The sequence below is a fragment of the Plasmodium inui genome, assembly GCF_000524495.1.
Source record: "Plasmodium inui San Antonio 1 unplaced genomic scaffold supercont1.5, whole genome shotgun sequence".
NCBI classification, from domain to species: Eukaryota; Apicomplexa; class Aconoidasida; order Haemosporida; family Plasmodiidae; genus Plasmodium; species Plasmodium inui.
In genome coordinates this window covers 1,126,352-1,142,541 of record NW_008481839.1, presented here as the reverse complement: position 1 = coordinate 1,142,541, position 16,190 = coordinate 1,126,352, and the positions used below count along the sequence as shown (strand labels likewise).

Below are 16,190 nucleotides of genomic sequence, written 5' to 3'. Positions count from 1 at the left end.
GATGGTGAAAGATGCTATATGCACGGAGTGTTGGTAAAAATGAAAAAAGAAGAAGGTCACCATGAAGGATTTCTCCTAAACCGCGTTGCTTGTGGGGGGATGTGCGGGGCTACGGGAAATTTCCCCCAGGGCGTACCCGCACTTGGGGGGCAATGTGGTTTGGCATGTGTTACCCCCCGCATTGCCGCTTAACCCCCCCGTATCGCCACGCCTCATAGACGCTTCACCCCGTCGTCCTTATGGGCGCTCCTCTCCGCTCCGCCTCACCGCCTCGCCGAAGAGGACGAAGGGGTGGAGAAACAACTCGGGGAAAGTCGCCCTGCGAGAGAAGTCCACCTGTAGCATGCGCGCGAGAAGGTCCATGAGGGAGCTCGACATGAAGGGGTACCTGCGGAACCGCCTACACACGTCAAACCCTTTGTGTTGCAACACATACCAAATGTGCATATCTTTGTTAATTCGACTGAAGGGGTGTTCACCCGTGGATAAAATAAAAAGAGTGATTCCCAGTGTCCATACAATCTTCGGCGAAGCATTGATTCTTCCCATTTGAAAATCCTCCAGTGGTTTAAATAGGGACGTTGTGCCACCTACATTGACTTTCCCTTGGAATGTTTTCTGTGCATGCTCAAAATCAATCAGTTTGACGAAAATTCGTCTTTTTAACGTTGTGCCCCTTTTTTCCAAGTACCATTTTTTATCCCTTCTGCAGAAATATATTTTGTTCATATTTTTTTTTTTTACATTTTTTACAACAATGTTTGATGGTTTTATGTCACTGTGGAAGATCTGTTGTTCGTCCAGATATTGGCACACCGTCAGGAGCTGCCGTAGGATTTCTGCGAGGAGGTACTCTGGGTAGACGTAAGTGCGCTTTATTCTCTTCGCTTTGATCATTCCGTGTAGTGCTTCATGGGGGTGCTGGCCGCACGGGGTGTCCAGGGGCATTCTGCCCGCTGATCGATGGAAGGTCCCACAACGACTCCTCCCCCTCTGCTCCTCCATGCCCTGAAGCTGAAAGAGATTCTCACGCTTATTCCACCTCATCAAGGATACCCCCCCGAAGGGATATACACTAACAATTTCATCATTAAGGCAAAAGCAACACTCCATCACTACGATGTTCTTGTGAGCCAAGTGACGAGTGAGGTGCCTTTCTAATTTCACCACGTCCTCGTAGAGAACGTATTTATCCATAAGGGGACTGAAGGTGCTTTCCTTTGGGGACAAGTAGATTTTTTTCACTTTTCTCGCCCAACTTGTTTTCCCATTTTTCCTCTTGTGTCTCTCCACGAAGGCGATATTTATTTTCTTGTGCTTCTTCAAGCACATGGTTACTTCCCACTTTGTTACTTTCCCAATGGGATTTTCCGTCGACATTTTTTCCCCTTCGATTTGGTGCAGCAGCAGGGACATTTCCCGCTCGACGGGGCAGCTCCTGGGGAGTGTGTCCCCTGAACTGACATGGGCAGATCGGCTCACTGTCTGCAAAATCACCTCGGAGGCCACTGTCTCGGAAATCACTTCGGAGCTGGCCTCAGCGCGCACCTGGGCCCGCCGCGCCTTTCTAATGACCTCTACAAAGTCGTAACTAGCGATGGTGAATATTTTCCCCTCCAGACAGGCATTCGCGGAGGCCGCCTTCTTTTGGCCCTTGCCCCTAAATTTTGTTTTTCCTTTTTCTGTCATCCCCTTTGCCGGGGCGCATGCTCGCCCGCTCATTTTGTCCCTTCCCATTTGAATCACTTCCCCATTTGATTTTGCAAAAAAAGGAAGACTGTTTCTTTTTCCTTTAATAGCGGGGTGTGTGCTCCCCTGATGGTGCGCATCACTGAGGGAGGCATTTTTTCCTCTTTCGCCATTTTTCGTTTCCCTTTTGAAAAATTCTAAGGGGGCGTCTGAGAGGTGTTGTCGGGAGGTGCCCCTCTTCAGGTAGACGCTCATCTGGGCGGGCCTCGATCGACACGCGTGACACGAGCAGAGGCAGCAGGGCGGCCACGTGGAAAGGCGTTGCTGTGTGGCGAGGCCGTCCCTTTGAATTGTCCCCAACTTTTAGCGTGCCTGATCATCCTCCACGGGTGCAGCCGAAGAGGGAGACCCACTACAAGTGCAGCGGCTCTTCTCGCAAAGAGGATTCCCTAAGAAGGGGTACGCAGAAACACCCCCTAAAAAGAGCCCCTAAAAAGAGTGCACAAAAAAGGCCCATAAAATATTCACACCCGTTTGGTTGACCTCACTTTTTTTTTTCCTCCTCCGCGAAACAAGCATCGTAGGATGCATGCAGAGGATCACCCAAGTTACCCCTTCAAATGATGGGGAATGTATGGTGGGGGGGAAAATGGGGAAAATTTAAGCACATACATAGGGGGGTAAGTACGCGCGTGCCTACACGACGACGTAAAAGGGGGCATATGGGGACCCACCTCTGTTCTGATCAGCTGCAACTGGGCCACGGGCCTTAGTGCACACACAGGAGGAAGTACGACGTGGGAAGTACGAAGTGGGAAGGCGAAGGGGGAAGGCGAAGTGGGAAGTACGACGTGGGAAGTACGAAGTGGGAAGGCGAAGGGGGAAGGCGAAGGGGGAAGGCGAAGTGGGAAGTACGAAGTGGGAAGGCGAAGTGGGAAGTACGAAGTGGGAAGTACGAAGTGGGAAGGCGAAGTGGGAAGGCGAAGTGGGAAGTACGAAGTGGGACGGCGAAGTTGGAAGCAGAACGGAGAAGCCAAAGTGAGGCGGAGTGAAGAAAGAAAAAAGGAAAGGAAAAAAAAAGAAACACATGCATACATACATACACGCGTACCTATGCATTTTTATGCCTCATGAGAACATCACTCTTTAGTCACTAGCCTCTTTACGCGTCGTGCGTAGAAGGGTTCATAGGATGTGAGCGTGACGAGAGTACGCAAAATTGTTCTCAATTATGTGCCGCCAACGTGGTGAATCGGCTGCGTGAAGTTCGAGGCAATGCGGGGGGTAACAGGAGGGTGGAGCCTTGGTGCGAGGGCCCCCTCTACAGTGAGGCCCCATCTGCACAGAATCGCGAGAGATCAACAACGAGGTAGAATCCGCCGTGAATGTCGCGGTGGAAACGACGGTAGAATCCGCGGTAGAAGCAGAATGGAAAAGCGACAGGGGTAGAACCCGAAGAGATAAATCGCGGAAGAGGTAGTGAATGAGAAACGAAGCAGGGGGAAATCAGGCCCAGTTCCGTTAAGGCACCTTAAGGGTACGCGTTTTTTTGATTTAAATTTTCCCCCCGGTGTTGGCAACCCCATGCGCCGACCCGTGCTCCTACATCAACATCAGCACTACAAGGACCATCAGCAGGACCACCACTACCTTGGCTTCTTTGCTTCCTCCGGCTCCCATCCCCCCCAGGATCATTTCGCTGTCCCCACGAGGAGGCATAGATGCAGCCTGAGAGGCAAAAAAAAAAGACACCTGCTATAGGCTATACATTACGTATCAGCAGGTGCCTCGTAAAAAAGAGAAAAAAAAAGTACAGGACCACCAATTTTGTATTAATTAAGAAACAGGGGCCTTTTTCAACTTGCGCCCCGTGGGTGGCATATACTAAAAAAAGAAAAAAAAAGTACACACAAAGGGGCATAAAAAAAAGGAATCCTTTTTTTTTTCTTATTTCAGATTAGTTTGAAATGAAATTAATTTAGATTTGAATTTAATTTAAATTAATTTAATTCATTTTTTAATTTAATTCATTTTTTAAGAAAAAAGAATGATACTCCAAACATGTAGAAGGCTCCGTTGTATTTTCCTACCCCTAAAAAGTAACAAACACCTAAGTGAACAATTTTTACGATTTTTCTCCAAAGGGATTGAAGAAATCGTTCCAAACGATTCAAACGCTTCATACCCTTCAAACGCTTCATACCATTCAAACGATTCATACCATTCAAACGATTCATACCATTCAAACGATTCACCATCGAAAGTGCTACGTGAAGAAATCCAGATTTTAAAAAAGTCGAGAGGGCACACCTTTGACGTTGACGTCAAGGAGCTCAACCGCCTCATTAGGAGAGAGAAACTCGCCAAAGTTGCGAGGGTCCCACGAAAAGGCAACGCCACCTACGCGGGAAGCGCAGTAAGTGCAGGAAGCACAGTAGGTACAGTAAGCGCAGTAGGTGCAGTAAGCGCAGTAGGTACAGTAAGCGCAGTAGGTACAGTAAGCGCAGTAGGTACAGTAAGCGCAGTAAGCGGTGAAAGAGACAAAGTCAGCGAAAGAGGCAAATTCAGCGAAAGAGGAACAGTCGGCCAGAGCGGAAAAACGAAGAGCGCCTGGAGTAGTATGGAAAACACGAAGAACGCAAGGAGGACCGAAAAAGGGGGACAAGCCAGCATCGTAGATTTCCCCCGGGAGGACTACCCTCACCAGCAGGAAACAAGCAAGGCAAAACTGTCAGAAGTAGGAGCAGCACACACCAGGGGTGAAGACATAAGCGTCTTCGATCACCAGTTAGGCAGCACCCATGGAGACGTCCGCAATGTGAACCTAAATATGGAGGAAATGCGCATCCTAGACGAGTACATAGAGAACTTAAATATTTGGACGGAGTATACAACGGAGGGACATTTGCAGAAGACTGGGAAGGAAGATGGAAGGAACCTTCTTGAAGAAGACGCTCCCATTGGAAGGAAGGTGAATAGCCGTAGTCCCGTTGGACTTACCCATTTTGCAGGCTCCTCGATTCACACCACTCCTTGTGCAGACGGCTATGATGAAAACCCCATCGATGAAAACACCTCCGTTGAGAACTTCTCCAAGGGGTACATCTCAGATGAAAGCACCCCCGGTAGAGCCCCCTCGGTGGATATGGAATGTCTCTCTAGCTACCTCATCTTTGGAGATAACTCTAGTCCACCCATGAAGCCATGGCGTCGTGGGTTCGATGCTCAGGAAGATGTTGAGAGTGTTGAGAGTGTTGTGAGTGATGAGGGGGAGAAGGAAGAGAAGGAAGACAGGGCGGAGAAGCAAGACAGGTGGGAGAAGCAAGACAAGGTGAAGAAGCAAGACAAGGTGAAGAAGCAAGACAAAGAGGAAAATACCTTCAAGGTGCTAAAATGCGGAATGGTCCTCAGGAGCCGCATTAACCGCAATATCGTGGAAAAAGGGATGAACATCCAGAACAAGGAGGGCAGAAGCAGCAACAACGACAACGACAGCGGCAGCAACAACAGCGACAACAACGACAAGCAAAAGAAGCGGAACAACCCCCTCCTCAAAACATGGGCAAGAAGGACCAAGGCGAAGTACAGCAACGAGAAGAACGAAAAGCCCCTCCTTACCTCGAAAGGAGAGCCGGAGCCGAAGAACAAAGCACCCGAGTATGTCGAGAAAGAGGACTCCAAACCTACCTCCCCGGAACACTCTTTGCTTGCTATGCACAGGCATTGGAATGATGTAATATACAAGGGTATGTGCAAGGCGTTAGGCGATGTCGAAGAGGAAATGCTAGACCCAGGAAACTTATGCAGACATCCCGGTTATGGACCGTACTGTGTGTTGAAGGATGAAATGTGCAGTGGCTATGCATCCCCTGGTCTGGAGAAGAAGGGGGAAACGTTCGACGAGCATTCCGTTCTGAAGATGATGCTCCTTCTGGAGGAGCGCTCTCGAGAGGGGGGCTGCGCTGACCTGGTAGAAGCGCATTCATGGGTGGAGGAAGTGAAAGGAGATGAAGCAGTGGAAGAGGAAGCAGTGGAAGAGGAAGCAGTAGAAGAGGAAGTAGTAAGAGAGGAACTGATCGAAGAAGTGATCGAAGAAGTGACCGAAAACCTGTACCCTGACGAACGGCACAACACGGGGATGTCGAAAAAGCCAATAAATGTATACACCCCCCCTGACGTGGAAGACATCATCAAAATGGATATCGCGCACTTTAGTGTATCTGAAGGCATCTTCATCTTAACTTTCTTCTTGGCATTGAATTCCCTGTCGCTAAGAATGCTGAACAAGTTCGCCCCCCTGTGTATGAATAACTTGAGTGAGCTCAATGAGAATCAGATTCTGTTGCTTCTCTACCTGTATGGAAGGGAAAAGAACAATTTCGACAATTTCCTAACCATGTTGAAGGTGTTTTATTTGAATAAGAGAGTATTTGTTCAGAGTGAATTGAATTCTCTGCAAAAGATAGACCATACATCGATGAGGAGTGAAGTTTCATGGATGAGACTGCACAAGAAAGAAATGCTTGAAATGTGTCGCTGTAGGTATTACAAAATGCTGACAAGAGATCGTCTAGATCTGCTTTTCCTAAAGGTGTGTCTAAAACATGGCATTAAACTAGATCAGGAGTTAAGACTGTTTTACCATGAAGGGGAAGAAGTTGCGTATCGAGGCACTTATTATTTGAAACTCTTCGAATGTTTTTGCAATCTTACTAGCAAGAATGACGAAAATTTGCTTATTATGGCCCTGAGGAAGCCACCCTTTTCCGTTAAGAAGGTTATCCTATACAAAGCTGAGTCTTATTTTAGGAAGGCATTAAGCATGAGGTACAAACCGACTTGTCTTAGTAGCTTCTTTGAATTGAAGACCGTTTTGAAATGCCTCAGCCAGATCGATAGTGTATTCTTTTTCAACTGTGTGAGAAAGTGCATGGAGAAGGAGTGTCCTGATAAGACAATTATAGGCACAGAGGTTAGAGAACATTTAGGCATCACCCCCTTCTTGCTTCCGCACAACTCCAACCCGTTGGTAGAATCGAGAGAGTTCCCGCAGAGCTCCTCAGTACACTTTAAGGAGCATGGCAAAAGGAAACGCATCAAGCGAGTAGGACTTACAGCAATTCTGGTCGATTCGGGGAAGAAGACACCTCCTTTGCAAGAACCACTTCTACATGACACTGTAGATATTTACCCCCTCGTAATATTTTATATTTTATTGAATCACATGATGAGATTTTTTCTGCTTCCCATTTTTCGAGCGTCGGATTTGTTCCCATCGTTAAAGGACGTTCTGATCCCCAAGAGGAGGCTCTTCTTCCGCGAGGACGACGTGCTGATGGATTGCGCGATTGTTATTCATCAGTGCTGCCAGCAGGGGGGGCAGGTCACAACATGCGACTCGACAGGAGTGCAAACAGGAGAGCACACAGACGACTCACCATTCATTCCAACGTTCACGATAACACAAGTGCCAACAGGGGTGCCGGTGGAGGAGTCGCCAGAATATTGCCGATACTCGCAGGACGAAATGAAACTGTCGTTTTCTCAATATTTATGCACCAACCCAGTCCTCAGGACAAAGCAGCGTATAGCCTTGTTCAAGGGAGACAGAAAAAGTGCCGATACAATTTGGCCTTGTGATAAAAGAATAACAGTAAAAAAAATCCCTGTCAGCCTTTTTATTCATTCCATTATTTTCATTAATCACTATGTGAAAGACCTAGTCATTCACTTCGGAGAGTACAACGTAGTGCATGAAGATATTCTCTTCACCCTGGGATATTCTTATTTGAAGTACCTCGTGCTGTTGAATTCGTTGAAGAAGAGGTGGAGTGCGTCTACTGATGGGAAAGGTGGCAAAAGATACATGCGCGTGAAAGAACACCTGTTTACGCAAGTGGAGAAAATTATCCCCCCTTGCTTCAGCAACCTGGGAGAAGTGAACCATGATGCAGGAAAACAGCACGGCCGTTGGGAGAGGCCAATATACAGCACGAATAAGGATCTGTCGCAGTATTCCAGGTACTTCGGTGCTCAATACAGGGCGGACAGAGAGGGCAAAGAGGACATAGCGGACAAACCGGACAAATCGCACAAACCGCACAAACAGAACAATGGAAGAAGATCCCCCTCGGGGAGAATTCGATCCAACTTCATCACCTGTAAAAGGACCACCTCCTTCATTTTCAACACCATCTTCTATATTATCATTCGATACATCGAGTACGATTCGCGTAAATGGATCAAGGAGAAAGAGGACTCTTGGTTTCTCTCTAAGACGAAGTTTCTAAAGATCATGATTTACACCCTCACGTGCTACATAAATAGCCTCTGTTTAGAAAAATGGGATTACTTCGATTTCATGTCAAAAAATTCCCTCCCTCATCTTCACATTTTACCCAACTGGAAAAAAATAAGCTTCGGTGTCCAAGTGAGAAACGTCAAACCCTGCCTTATGTACCTCTCAGAGATTATAGAGCATTTTTCTCATTATGTATTTTATTGCCTACCAGAGATGCGTGTTCTGAAGATGAATCAAGATGAGTTAGCAAGCCTGACAAGATTTCTCTCCATGTTTTTAATTCCCCTACATTTTGACGTTTACTTTGATGAGAATTTTAGCTTTTATGGAAATACATCGGAGGATGAGGAGGAACCAACCTCTCTGTACATGGGTGCTAGGCACCACATAGGTAGGAAGAATTACAATACCCGGATGAAGAACCACCATGGCGACGTTCTCCAAAAAGGGGAGCCGAAAAAAAAGAACAAGTTAATCCTGTTTTATGAAGCCATTTTCAGTTACTACCTTGATGAGACGCTCATCACAGATCCAATGACGCTGTCTATTGACTACTTACCGATTAGGCTTGACACCATGGCTCGTGTAATAGTTGTCGTTGCATTATATGACCTCCCATCCACCGAGGTCATTGCGGATCTAAATAAAATAGTGAGTCGCCTCCTCTCCGAGTTAGACCAAATCAGTGCCAAGCACCACCATATGATCCTCAGCTCTTGCCAAAACGTCATTGATCACCAGAATCTCCTGAACAAATACAAAATGGTTAACTTTACCAATTTCTCCATGCTGTACGACTACATTGTGAAGCTTTGTTAGGCTCGCCACCAAATGGGGCGGCAAATGGAGAGGCGAACTGGAAGGAAAAGGCTTCCCTCCGGCTGTTTTTTTTTTCCTTTTTTTTTTTTCCTTTTCCACCCCCTTGCAACACATTCCTGAGGAACACCTTCCTGCGCACCGCACAACTTCAACCCGAGTGACACTTCTACACCTGAGTCGACTCCCCCTCAGCACGCTTCCTGCCCCTCTTCGACGCTGAAGAGCCAGGCGGAGCGACGTGGGGGGGAGTTCCCAAAAATGCGAACGAACAACTTACACACGCTTTTAAACGAATATATACGCAAGCAACTCGCCTTGCCCAGCGATGGAGGCACTTCCATGGCGACACTTCAATGGAGACACTTCAATGGAGACACTTCAATGGAGACACTTCAATAGTGTCACTTTGATTGCCACACTGCCGCTTTACCACTCTACCGCACTAGCTCCAATTCGCACGCCTTTTTAATCAAAAGGGACCGCCCCAACCGTCGAGGGAAGGCGTTAAAAAGAAGAAAAAAGAAACATTACGTTAAATCGTACGGGTATGCGCATCTCCACCACCTCGAACAAATGGCAACCTTCTCCAGTTCGCCATTTGTCCGTCTGTCCACTTAGACACAAACCGAAGGATGAAGCTCCGCCGCTTAGCAGCTGCTCCCCCCTTAAGCACAACCATCTCACGTAAATCATATGTTTCGATTTTAGACCATACGGTGTGCTTACTCCCGCATTCCTTGGACTGTCATTCCCCACATGCATTAATCAAATCAATTATGGGAAGGTCGAAAAATGCCTCTTATGTCTGCCTCTTAATAACTACTACTAGCAGCGAGGTCTATGTGCCCTATGCGGTCTCATTTAGAAAAAAAAAAAGAATTACGTTTTGTTCATTTTCCTGCTACTCAAAAGGACCATTTCTACACCCATCGTTTTTCCCACCAATGCAAGGGAAATTTTGTGTGTCCCCTCCGTGGGTGAGCCATTTCTCTAAGAAGGTAGTGGTACAGGGATAGTTTTGCTTCTACTAGGATGTCTCTCCAAAAGGGTGAAGTACACGAGCGTGTTCACGGGGAGCGCACAAGAAGCGGTCAAGCAGTGGCGGCTAAGCAGAATCGGCTAACTAGAATCGTCTAAGCAGAAGCGATAAAACAACACGTGATGGGGGTCCACCCTGCGATGGCGGTAACCTAGTGGGAGGGGAGAAGATGCCTCCGAGGTAGCCCCTAGGTAGCAGACTTAAATAGATTAGCACTTTTAAAATAACTGCGTGAGTGTGTCAGCCTTTTGCCCCCCTCCAAAAAGAGGCAAATTCCTGTGGCTGCTTCCCATTCCCAGTTGGATGTAGCCAGGGCTGCTTCCTCCGTGTGAACATTCCCCTAGAGCGTTGCGCCCTTATATCGCTATGCAGCTACTACTGTGGGCAAATTGCCCTCTGCAACTACTCTTTGCGCTGACAACCGGGAGAGCCCTTCCGCATCCCGTTTGCCCAGCGCACGGATGTACTCTCTTCCCCAAACATGTACGTAAGGAGTCTGGTACTTCCCCTACCTGGGATAATTTTTTTTTTTTTTCGCATGTAATATAGCAAATGGCTTCAAGCGATAACGCGAAAAAAGCTGTGCACATAAAACTCTCTCATTTACAAATACTATGTTTATGTTCAATATAATGATAACAACATTTTGGCATTTTCTCTGTTACCCCATTTTTTTTCCAATTTTTTTTTTTTTTTGTATTCATTTTTGTTCTTTTTTCGTTTAAGCTGGCTCCTCCAACTGTGAACAGCACGTGTTCACATGTATGCGTTAATTCTGCGTTTCTGAGGGGCCTGGTACTACCTCCAGTCTATCAAGCCACCGCGCTGACCACCCACTGAACCCTTTACTTATATAAAGGCCTGTGTAGGTGCACTGCGTTATGCTTCCTATCCGTGTGTGTCATTTGAAGCCGCTCACGTAGGAGAAGGTAGAGAAGCCTGTGTGCTTAGAGTGTTACCCAACCAACGTAGTTTTCACGCCGTCTCTCCCCTTTACCATGACGCATATTACTCACATGCCCGTTGCGCCTCCTCTTTCTCCATTTTTACCCGTACAGGTAAGAGTATCCCCCGACCCTCCTCTGCTTCCCACCGACACACCATAACTGCTTTTTCCCCTCATTATGTTGGTTCCTCCGCAATTTTACAACGGGGAAATAGTAATAGACTTAGATGACACCATATTTGATATAGAAGCTGAGAGAATACTTCATCTATATAGACAAAGTCTGTACGACTTCTTGTTTGAAAATGGTAATGCTAAAAGTAGAAACAACACCGGCTTAGGCAATGCCATAAGCTTGGACAGACGAATTAGGGATTTGAAAAAGGACAGGCTGAAAAAGATGGGGTACACTATACTGTCGGTTTCCATTTTGGTGAGTTGTTTTCTCCTATACTCTGCCTTTAAAGAAATTGTGCAGTACATCCGGCTGGTCGGCAAAGGTCTCATTGCCCAGAAGTAGCGCCCCTTTGCAAGATATATCCCTCTCCCGACTGGAGGGCGACAGGAAAGGAAGAGGCCATCAGAAAAATGGATCATCATCCACATGTTCCCTGCGTACACTTGCATATTTTTTTATGTGGCCGCCCCAAAGGAATCCAAAAATTTGAAGAGACTCTTCCATCCTTTTTCCTGTCGTTTTTGTCCCCTATATTTTAGCCCCCTGGCTTGGGTCTGAACCCTGGTTCTTTGTTTATTTTGTCATCATGCGTGTGATGAGAACCCCCCTGGCTTGGCCCCTTCGACTTTGCCACACCGTTTTGCCGCTCCACAACTTCGGTGCATCGTCGTCTAACAACGCCGTTTCGCGCATTGTTTATAAAGTTTTTTTTTTCTTCTTCTTCTTTTTTTTTTAATTGCCCCCTTTGGACTTGTTTGTTTCTTTGTCGTCCTTTTCCGTTTCGTGCTACCACTTTTGCGCTTTTTCTGATTCATGATCAAAAAGGAAAGGAAAAAAAAAGGAAAATAAAAGGAAAAAAAAGAAGAGAAAAGAAAAGGAAAAAATAAGGCCCTCCATTTTGTACACCACTCTGCAGCCAAAACGATTTGCATGTTTGACGTCGCACCAATTCATGCATTTTCTAAGCGACATTTGTGCACGTTGTTTTGTATTCATTTTGCTTCATAATACTTATGAACAACGACGCTAACTAGTAATCCCGAATCTGAGCAAAAAGTCCTATCGACCACATGGGCGAAATGACGAATATATTTTCCTAATCTGGTCTCATCCCGTTGTATCCGACATATTACGTTCACTTTTGCAAAAAAGAGGAGGAAATATTAAATTTAAAGTTTCTTTTTTTTTCCTTCTTTCCAAAATTAACCATTTGTTCCATTTTTGCCTGAACAGGTCATATTTTTTTTTTTTTCTCCATACAATTTTAAAGCTAGCCAACGCATGTTTACTCCGTCGAGACGATTGAACAATTGTGGAAATCTCCCGTGTGCTCCTTGAGCGCAGCTAATTGAAGTTATTTCGAAAGCGATTTTAATCGGAGCGTGGCACACCCTACTCGCCCCTAATCAGCGACATGAAGGGTAAAAAGTCCAAAGGGGACAATAATGCTGTGTCTTCGAAGAAGGGTCGAAAGGGTACCCCAGCGGGGGGCATAACGCAGGTTGGTTGATCATTAAATGAGGGTAAAAGTGTGTCCCATGTAATGGGTACAGTTTCTCCCCCCATGGGGAAGACAACACGTTTGAGATCTTAGCTGCAGAAAGCACACACTGCTCACCCCGAGCGGTAACCCACCCGTTGTCATTACACCATTCCATGCTCTACATGGCGTATTCATTCACTTTTTTTTTCCGCCCCGCCGCACTTGAAGGATGCTCAAAGCGACAGCGCAGACGATTTGATCATCGGAAACATGGCCAACTTAAATGAGAAGGACGGTGCGAAGAAGTCCCTCCCAAAGGTCGTTCAGATGAGGAGAGATATCAGGTGAGTCGTCCCCTCACGCCGCCTTGGCAGCGTTAGCGGTATTGACGGGGTTTGGCGGCAGGTGTGGCTTCACTGTTTGCTTCATTGGTCGCGTCGCACATCGATGAACACACCACTTCGCATGCCGCATCTCATGCCACATCGCCACCGCGCAATGTGCTCATCCCGCAGGAAGGTCAAAAAGGAAAAGGCTATCATAAGCAAAATGGATGCCGAGGACAAGGAAAAGGCGGAACATATGTTGCATGTGGACAAGGCCCTGCGCAAGTCCAAGGGGGAAAAAGTTTACGTAAGGAGGGGAGAGCGGCGAACGGAGTGCGCGACAAGTGAGGCATCCAACGGAGAGCCCTCAAAAATGCATGATGCATTGATAGGACTTCTATTTTGTTGCCACTTATGCCCTGTTTCTGCTGTTTTGTTTTTTTTTCTTGGGGTTATGTCCCTCCCGTGTGTGCTTTGCTTGAATATGATGAACCTATCACCACCCCAAACATTGCCCCGCTGTAGGATGAAAAGAGCCTCAAGAAGCGAAGCCAAAAGATTTTGAGGAAAAAAAATAAGTCGCGCAAACGCTGGGCGGAGAAGCTGGCCAAGGGGTGAAGAGAGCCCCCTGTTGGCACAACTTCCGCGCAGGCCCCCTTCAAAAGTGCAAAAAAAAATTTTATAGGCCAAAAGAGTGCAAGAAGTTATTGACATGGACTATATACCCCACATCGTTCGTTATCGGTTTGTACAGATGAGGAGGTAGGAATATCTTCTTCCTGGAGACAATGCCCAAAATGACAATGGTCCACCAAAAAATATGAACAATAAACAAAACAAATCGTACAACGAAAGAATTGCACTCAGGCAAAATCATAATATCGATGGTTATTACGTAGAGTTGAAATAAATTGAAAATGTGAATTACGCGGACAATGGTCGGGACGGTTTTGCAGAGGATTCCCAGTAAGTTCAAAAATAAAGGGGAGTTATGTCGCGTGTGTATTTGGTTACCTTCCCCGTCTAGGGCTATGGCGTAGCATATGCATGTGGCCACAGAAATGATGCCAATAAGTAACCACAAGGAGGAAAAGACGTACACGTTGGACGAAGCTGCACATACAATCTGACCAAATATTCTCAAAGACGAAGTTGTGTAGCCAAATATAAATGTTATCGATCCAGCTATGTAGCAAAAGGACGTCCAGAAGTAGTAGGAAATTACGCTCAATTTGAGCACTTCGCTTGAGAAATTGTAGAAGCATCCTGCAGGGTTTGTATTATACTTTGCTTTCTCTTCAAGGGGGTCCTCTTCACTGCTGTTGCTACCATCCAGGGACTCTTCTTTCTCCATTTAGACCAACAGAGAGGGGGGGCCGAGGGGTAAAATTGTGTCCTTTAGTTTTCGTTCCTTTTTATGTTTTGGGGAGGTTAAAAATGCCGCGTGGTTAAATGCCCCTTGGGGGAATACACATATTCCAGCTGTGCGGGTGTGCGTATGTGTGTGTGTTGGGAGGGTCAGCGCGGAGAGTGCAAAATTTGCCAAGGCTAGAATCCTTGTGTTCGCAGAGGATCACACCAAAATGACGAAAAAGGTGGCAAAAAAGGTGGAAAAAAAGTTGGCAATCAAATTGGCAAAAAAGTTAGCAATAAAAATGGTAAAAAAGTTAGCAGCAGAATGGTGCCCATTCTGGCGAAAGCGTTGCTTCCCCTTTGGGTACGCGGGCCCGTCCATCGTTTCCTTCTCCTCGTATCGCGCTCGCTTACTCGCCGCAAATTCCCCCTTTTAATTAACCAAAACGGTGGTCGAGGAGTCCTAAAAAGAGGTCATAGTGTGGAACGTTCGCCAAAATGGGAAAAAAAAAAAAAAGAAGCAGCAAATAAAGGCGAACAGAAGAACAAGAGCCCTTGCAAAGGAACACCATAACATAGTAACCGTGTTGTAATTGCGCTACCCCTCATTTCATGGGCCAGATTAATCCAGAAATGACCATCGCGGTAGGTATGGGGCGTGGGCTCTTCTCTCCCACCATTGCGTCTCATCACCGCGATCGGTAGTCTCTTTTTTTTTAAAAGACGAATGGTTGCCATTATGGAGTGCCTCCTTCGGGGTCACATCCTTGTGGGTATCCCCTGTGGGCTCCTCGAATGTACTACTGTTATGAGGCAAATCCCCTTTTAAGCTATTTCCCCGTGCTTTCCATTTGACAAATAGGTGTGCATATCTTCACGTGTGTTGCGCGAGTTGAGCCGTTCATGCTATTCTTCTTCCTCTTCTTACTCCTCTTCCTATACTCCACTTCTTCTTTTTCTTTTTTTTTTTTCGTTTCACCCGTTCGTCTCCATTTGTTTCTGTGCAAATCGCCTTGACCTTTATATGTTACTTTTTCGTAGCGACTTCCGTAAGGCTTTCCTCTCCTTTCGCGAAAGATGTTTCGCATAGGGCTTTCCCTTTATCTCTTCGACTTTAAACTTCGTATTGATGTAGTCTGTGATCAGAGGGGTGTGTGTGTGAAATCGGCTAAAGAGGTGGGATTGTTGCAACAGCGGAGGCGCCTACACACGCAGAGCAACGTTACGTCGGTGGAGCACTTTCACACTGTCCTTGTTTTATTCTGCTTTGTTATTACTCGGGTGGCTAAACAAGTAGGGGGGGGTTACGTCCAAGTGGTAGGAGTGCACTACGGACACTAGGCTTTGCACTTTCTCGGAAAGGCCGGGGATTGACTGATCTTCCGTCTGCAGCGGTAGGATTCCGATGAGGCCCGTTTTCGGTAATTTGATAAAATCAGGTGTGTTCACATAGCTGCGGGGGGAGCGGTGTGAGTGGTGTGAGAGAGGGAAGGGGATGATGGGAATGATCCGAATGGTTGTCTTCCGCATGAGCTGCCGCCCAGGGAGATGTCCATCCAGGCCGTCAATACTTTGCCCCACGGAGGAGTTTTCTTTCTTTTCTGCACTTACTGCTGCTCAATCAAGACGAAGTCAATTTTGTGCAAAGCGGCTATGAGGGGAACATGCTTATAAAATTGTTCATACCTGTCGGGGAGGAAAAAAAAAAAGAAAAAAAAGGAGAAAGCGAAAAAAGCGAAATGATAAACAGGAAGTAAAATGTGTTTCACGCTGCTCCATGGTTACATATCGGTGGAGCTTCACATGTAGAAGTTGCAGTTACATCGTCGGAAAATTGGCCCATTTCGCGACATAGCTAATGTTTGCAAAAAGAAGAAAAAAAAGTGCTTGGCATTACTGCGCAGTCCGGATAACTATTACAGCCTGTAGTGCGTCACGTTCCAGGTGGTCTACAATTTTGTCGTGGCTGAATGTGAATGACTTGAGCGACTCGTCTGTGTTAATAACCCTGAGAGGAGGTTGCAGGGAGCAGGACAGGGAGAAAAAGAAAAGAAAA

The 16,190-nt window shown here is 46.5% G+C and overlaps 6 protein-coding genes across 6 annotated transcripts in view; 3 read left to right on the top strand and 3 right to left on the bottom strand.

Moving 5' to 3' along the window:
- Window positions 1-237: 237 nt before the first annotated feature.
- On the bottom strand, window positions 238-1,944 carry C922_01722 (serine/threonine protein kinase; the record flags this gene model as incomplete). The annotated part of the gene is made up of 1 exon (XM_008817325.1): window positions 238-1,944. The coding sequence occupies one exon, from the start codon at window positions 1,942-1,944 to the stop codon at window positions 238-240; it is 1,707 nt and encodes a 568-aa protein (XP_008815547.1).
- A 1,792-nt stretch (window positions 1,945-3,736) lies between these two features.
- On the top strand, window positions 3,737-8,809 carry C922_01721 (hypothetical protein; the record flags this gene model as incomplete). The annotated part of the gene is made up of 1 exon (XM_008817324.1): window positions 3,737-8,809. One exon carries the CDS (start codon window positions 3,737-3,739, stop codon window positions 8,807-8,809), a length of 5,073 nt encoding a protein of 1,690 aa, XP_008815546.1.
- Window positions 8,810-10,972: 2,163 nt separating this feature from the next.
- C922_01720 (hypothetical protein) lies at window positions 10,973-11,314 on the top strand (the record flags this gene model as incomplete). Its single annotated transcript, XM_008817323.1, has 1 exon — window positions 10,973-11,314. One exon carries the CDS (start codon window positions 10,973-10,975, stop codon window positions 11,312-11,314), a length of 342 nt encoding a protein of 113 aa, XP_008815545.1.
- Window positions 11,315-12,386: 1,072 nt separating this feature from the next.
- Window positions 12,387-13,399, top strand: C922_01719 (hypothetical protein; the record flags this gene model as incomplete). Its single annotated transcript, XM_008817322.1, has 4 exons — window positions 12,387-12,473; window positions 12,684-12,799; window positions 12,971-13,088; window positions 13,307-13,399. The coding sequence occupies 4 exons, from the start codon at window positions 12,387-12,389 to the stop codon at window positions 13,397-13,399; spliced, it is 414 nt and encodes a 137-aa protein (XP_008815544.1).
- A 61-nt stretch (window positions 13,400-13,460) lies between these two features.
- Window positions 13,461-14,135, bottom strand: C922_01718 (hypothetical protein; the record flags this gene model as incomplete). The annotated part of the gene is made up of 1 exon (XM_008817321.1): window positions 13,461-14,135. The coding sequence occupies one exon, from the start codon at window positions 14,133-14,135 to the stop codon at window positions 13,461-13,463; it is 675 nt and encodes a 224-aa protein (XP_008815543.1).
- A 1,019-nt stretch (window positions 14,136-15,154) lies between these two features.
- The window catches only part of C922_01717 (hypothetical protein), a gene marked incomplete at both ends in the record, with an annotated part of 1,339 nt that continues 303 nt past the window's right edge, over window positions 15,155-16,190 (bottom strand). The window contains 4 exons of the mRNA XM_008817320.1: window positions 15,155-15,270; window positions 15,412-15,587; window positions 15,746-15,820; window positions 16,032-16,142. Of these exons, the coding sequence (XP_008815542.1) occupies window positions 15,155-15,270; window positions 15,412-15,587; window positions 15,746-15,820; window positions 16,032-16,142 (478 nt within the window). The remainder of the gene's footprint in view (window positions 15,271-15,411; window positions 15,588-15,745; window positions 15,821-16,031; window positions 16,143-16,190) is intronic.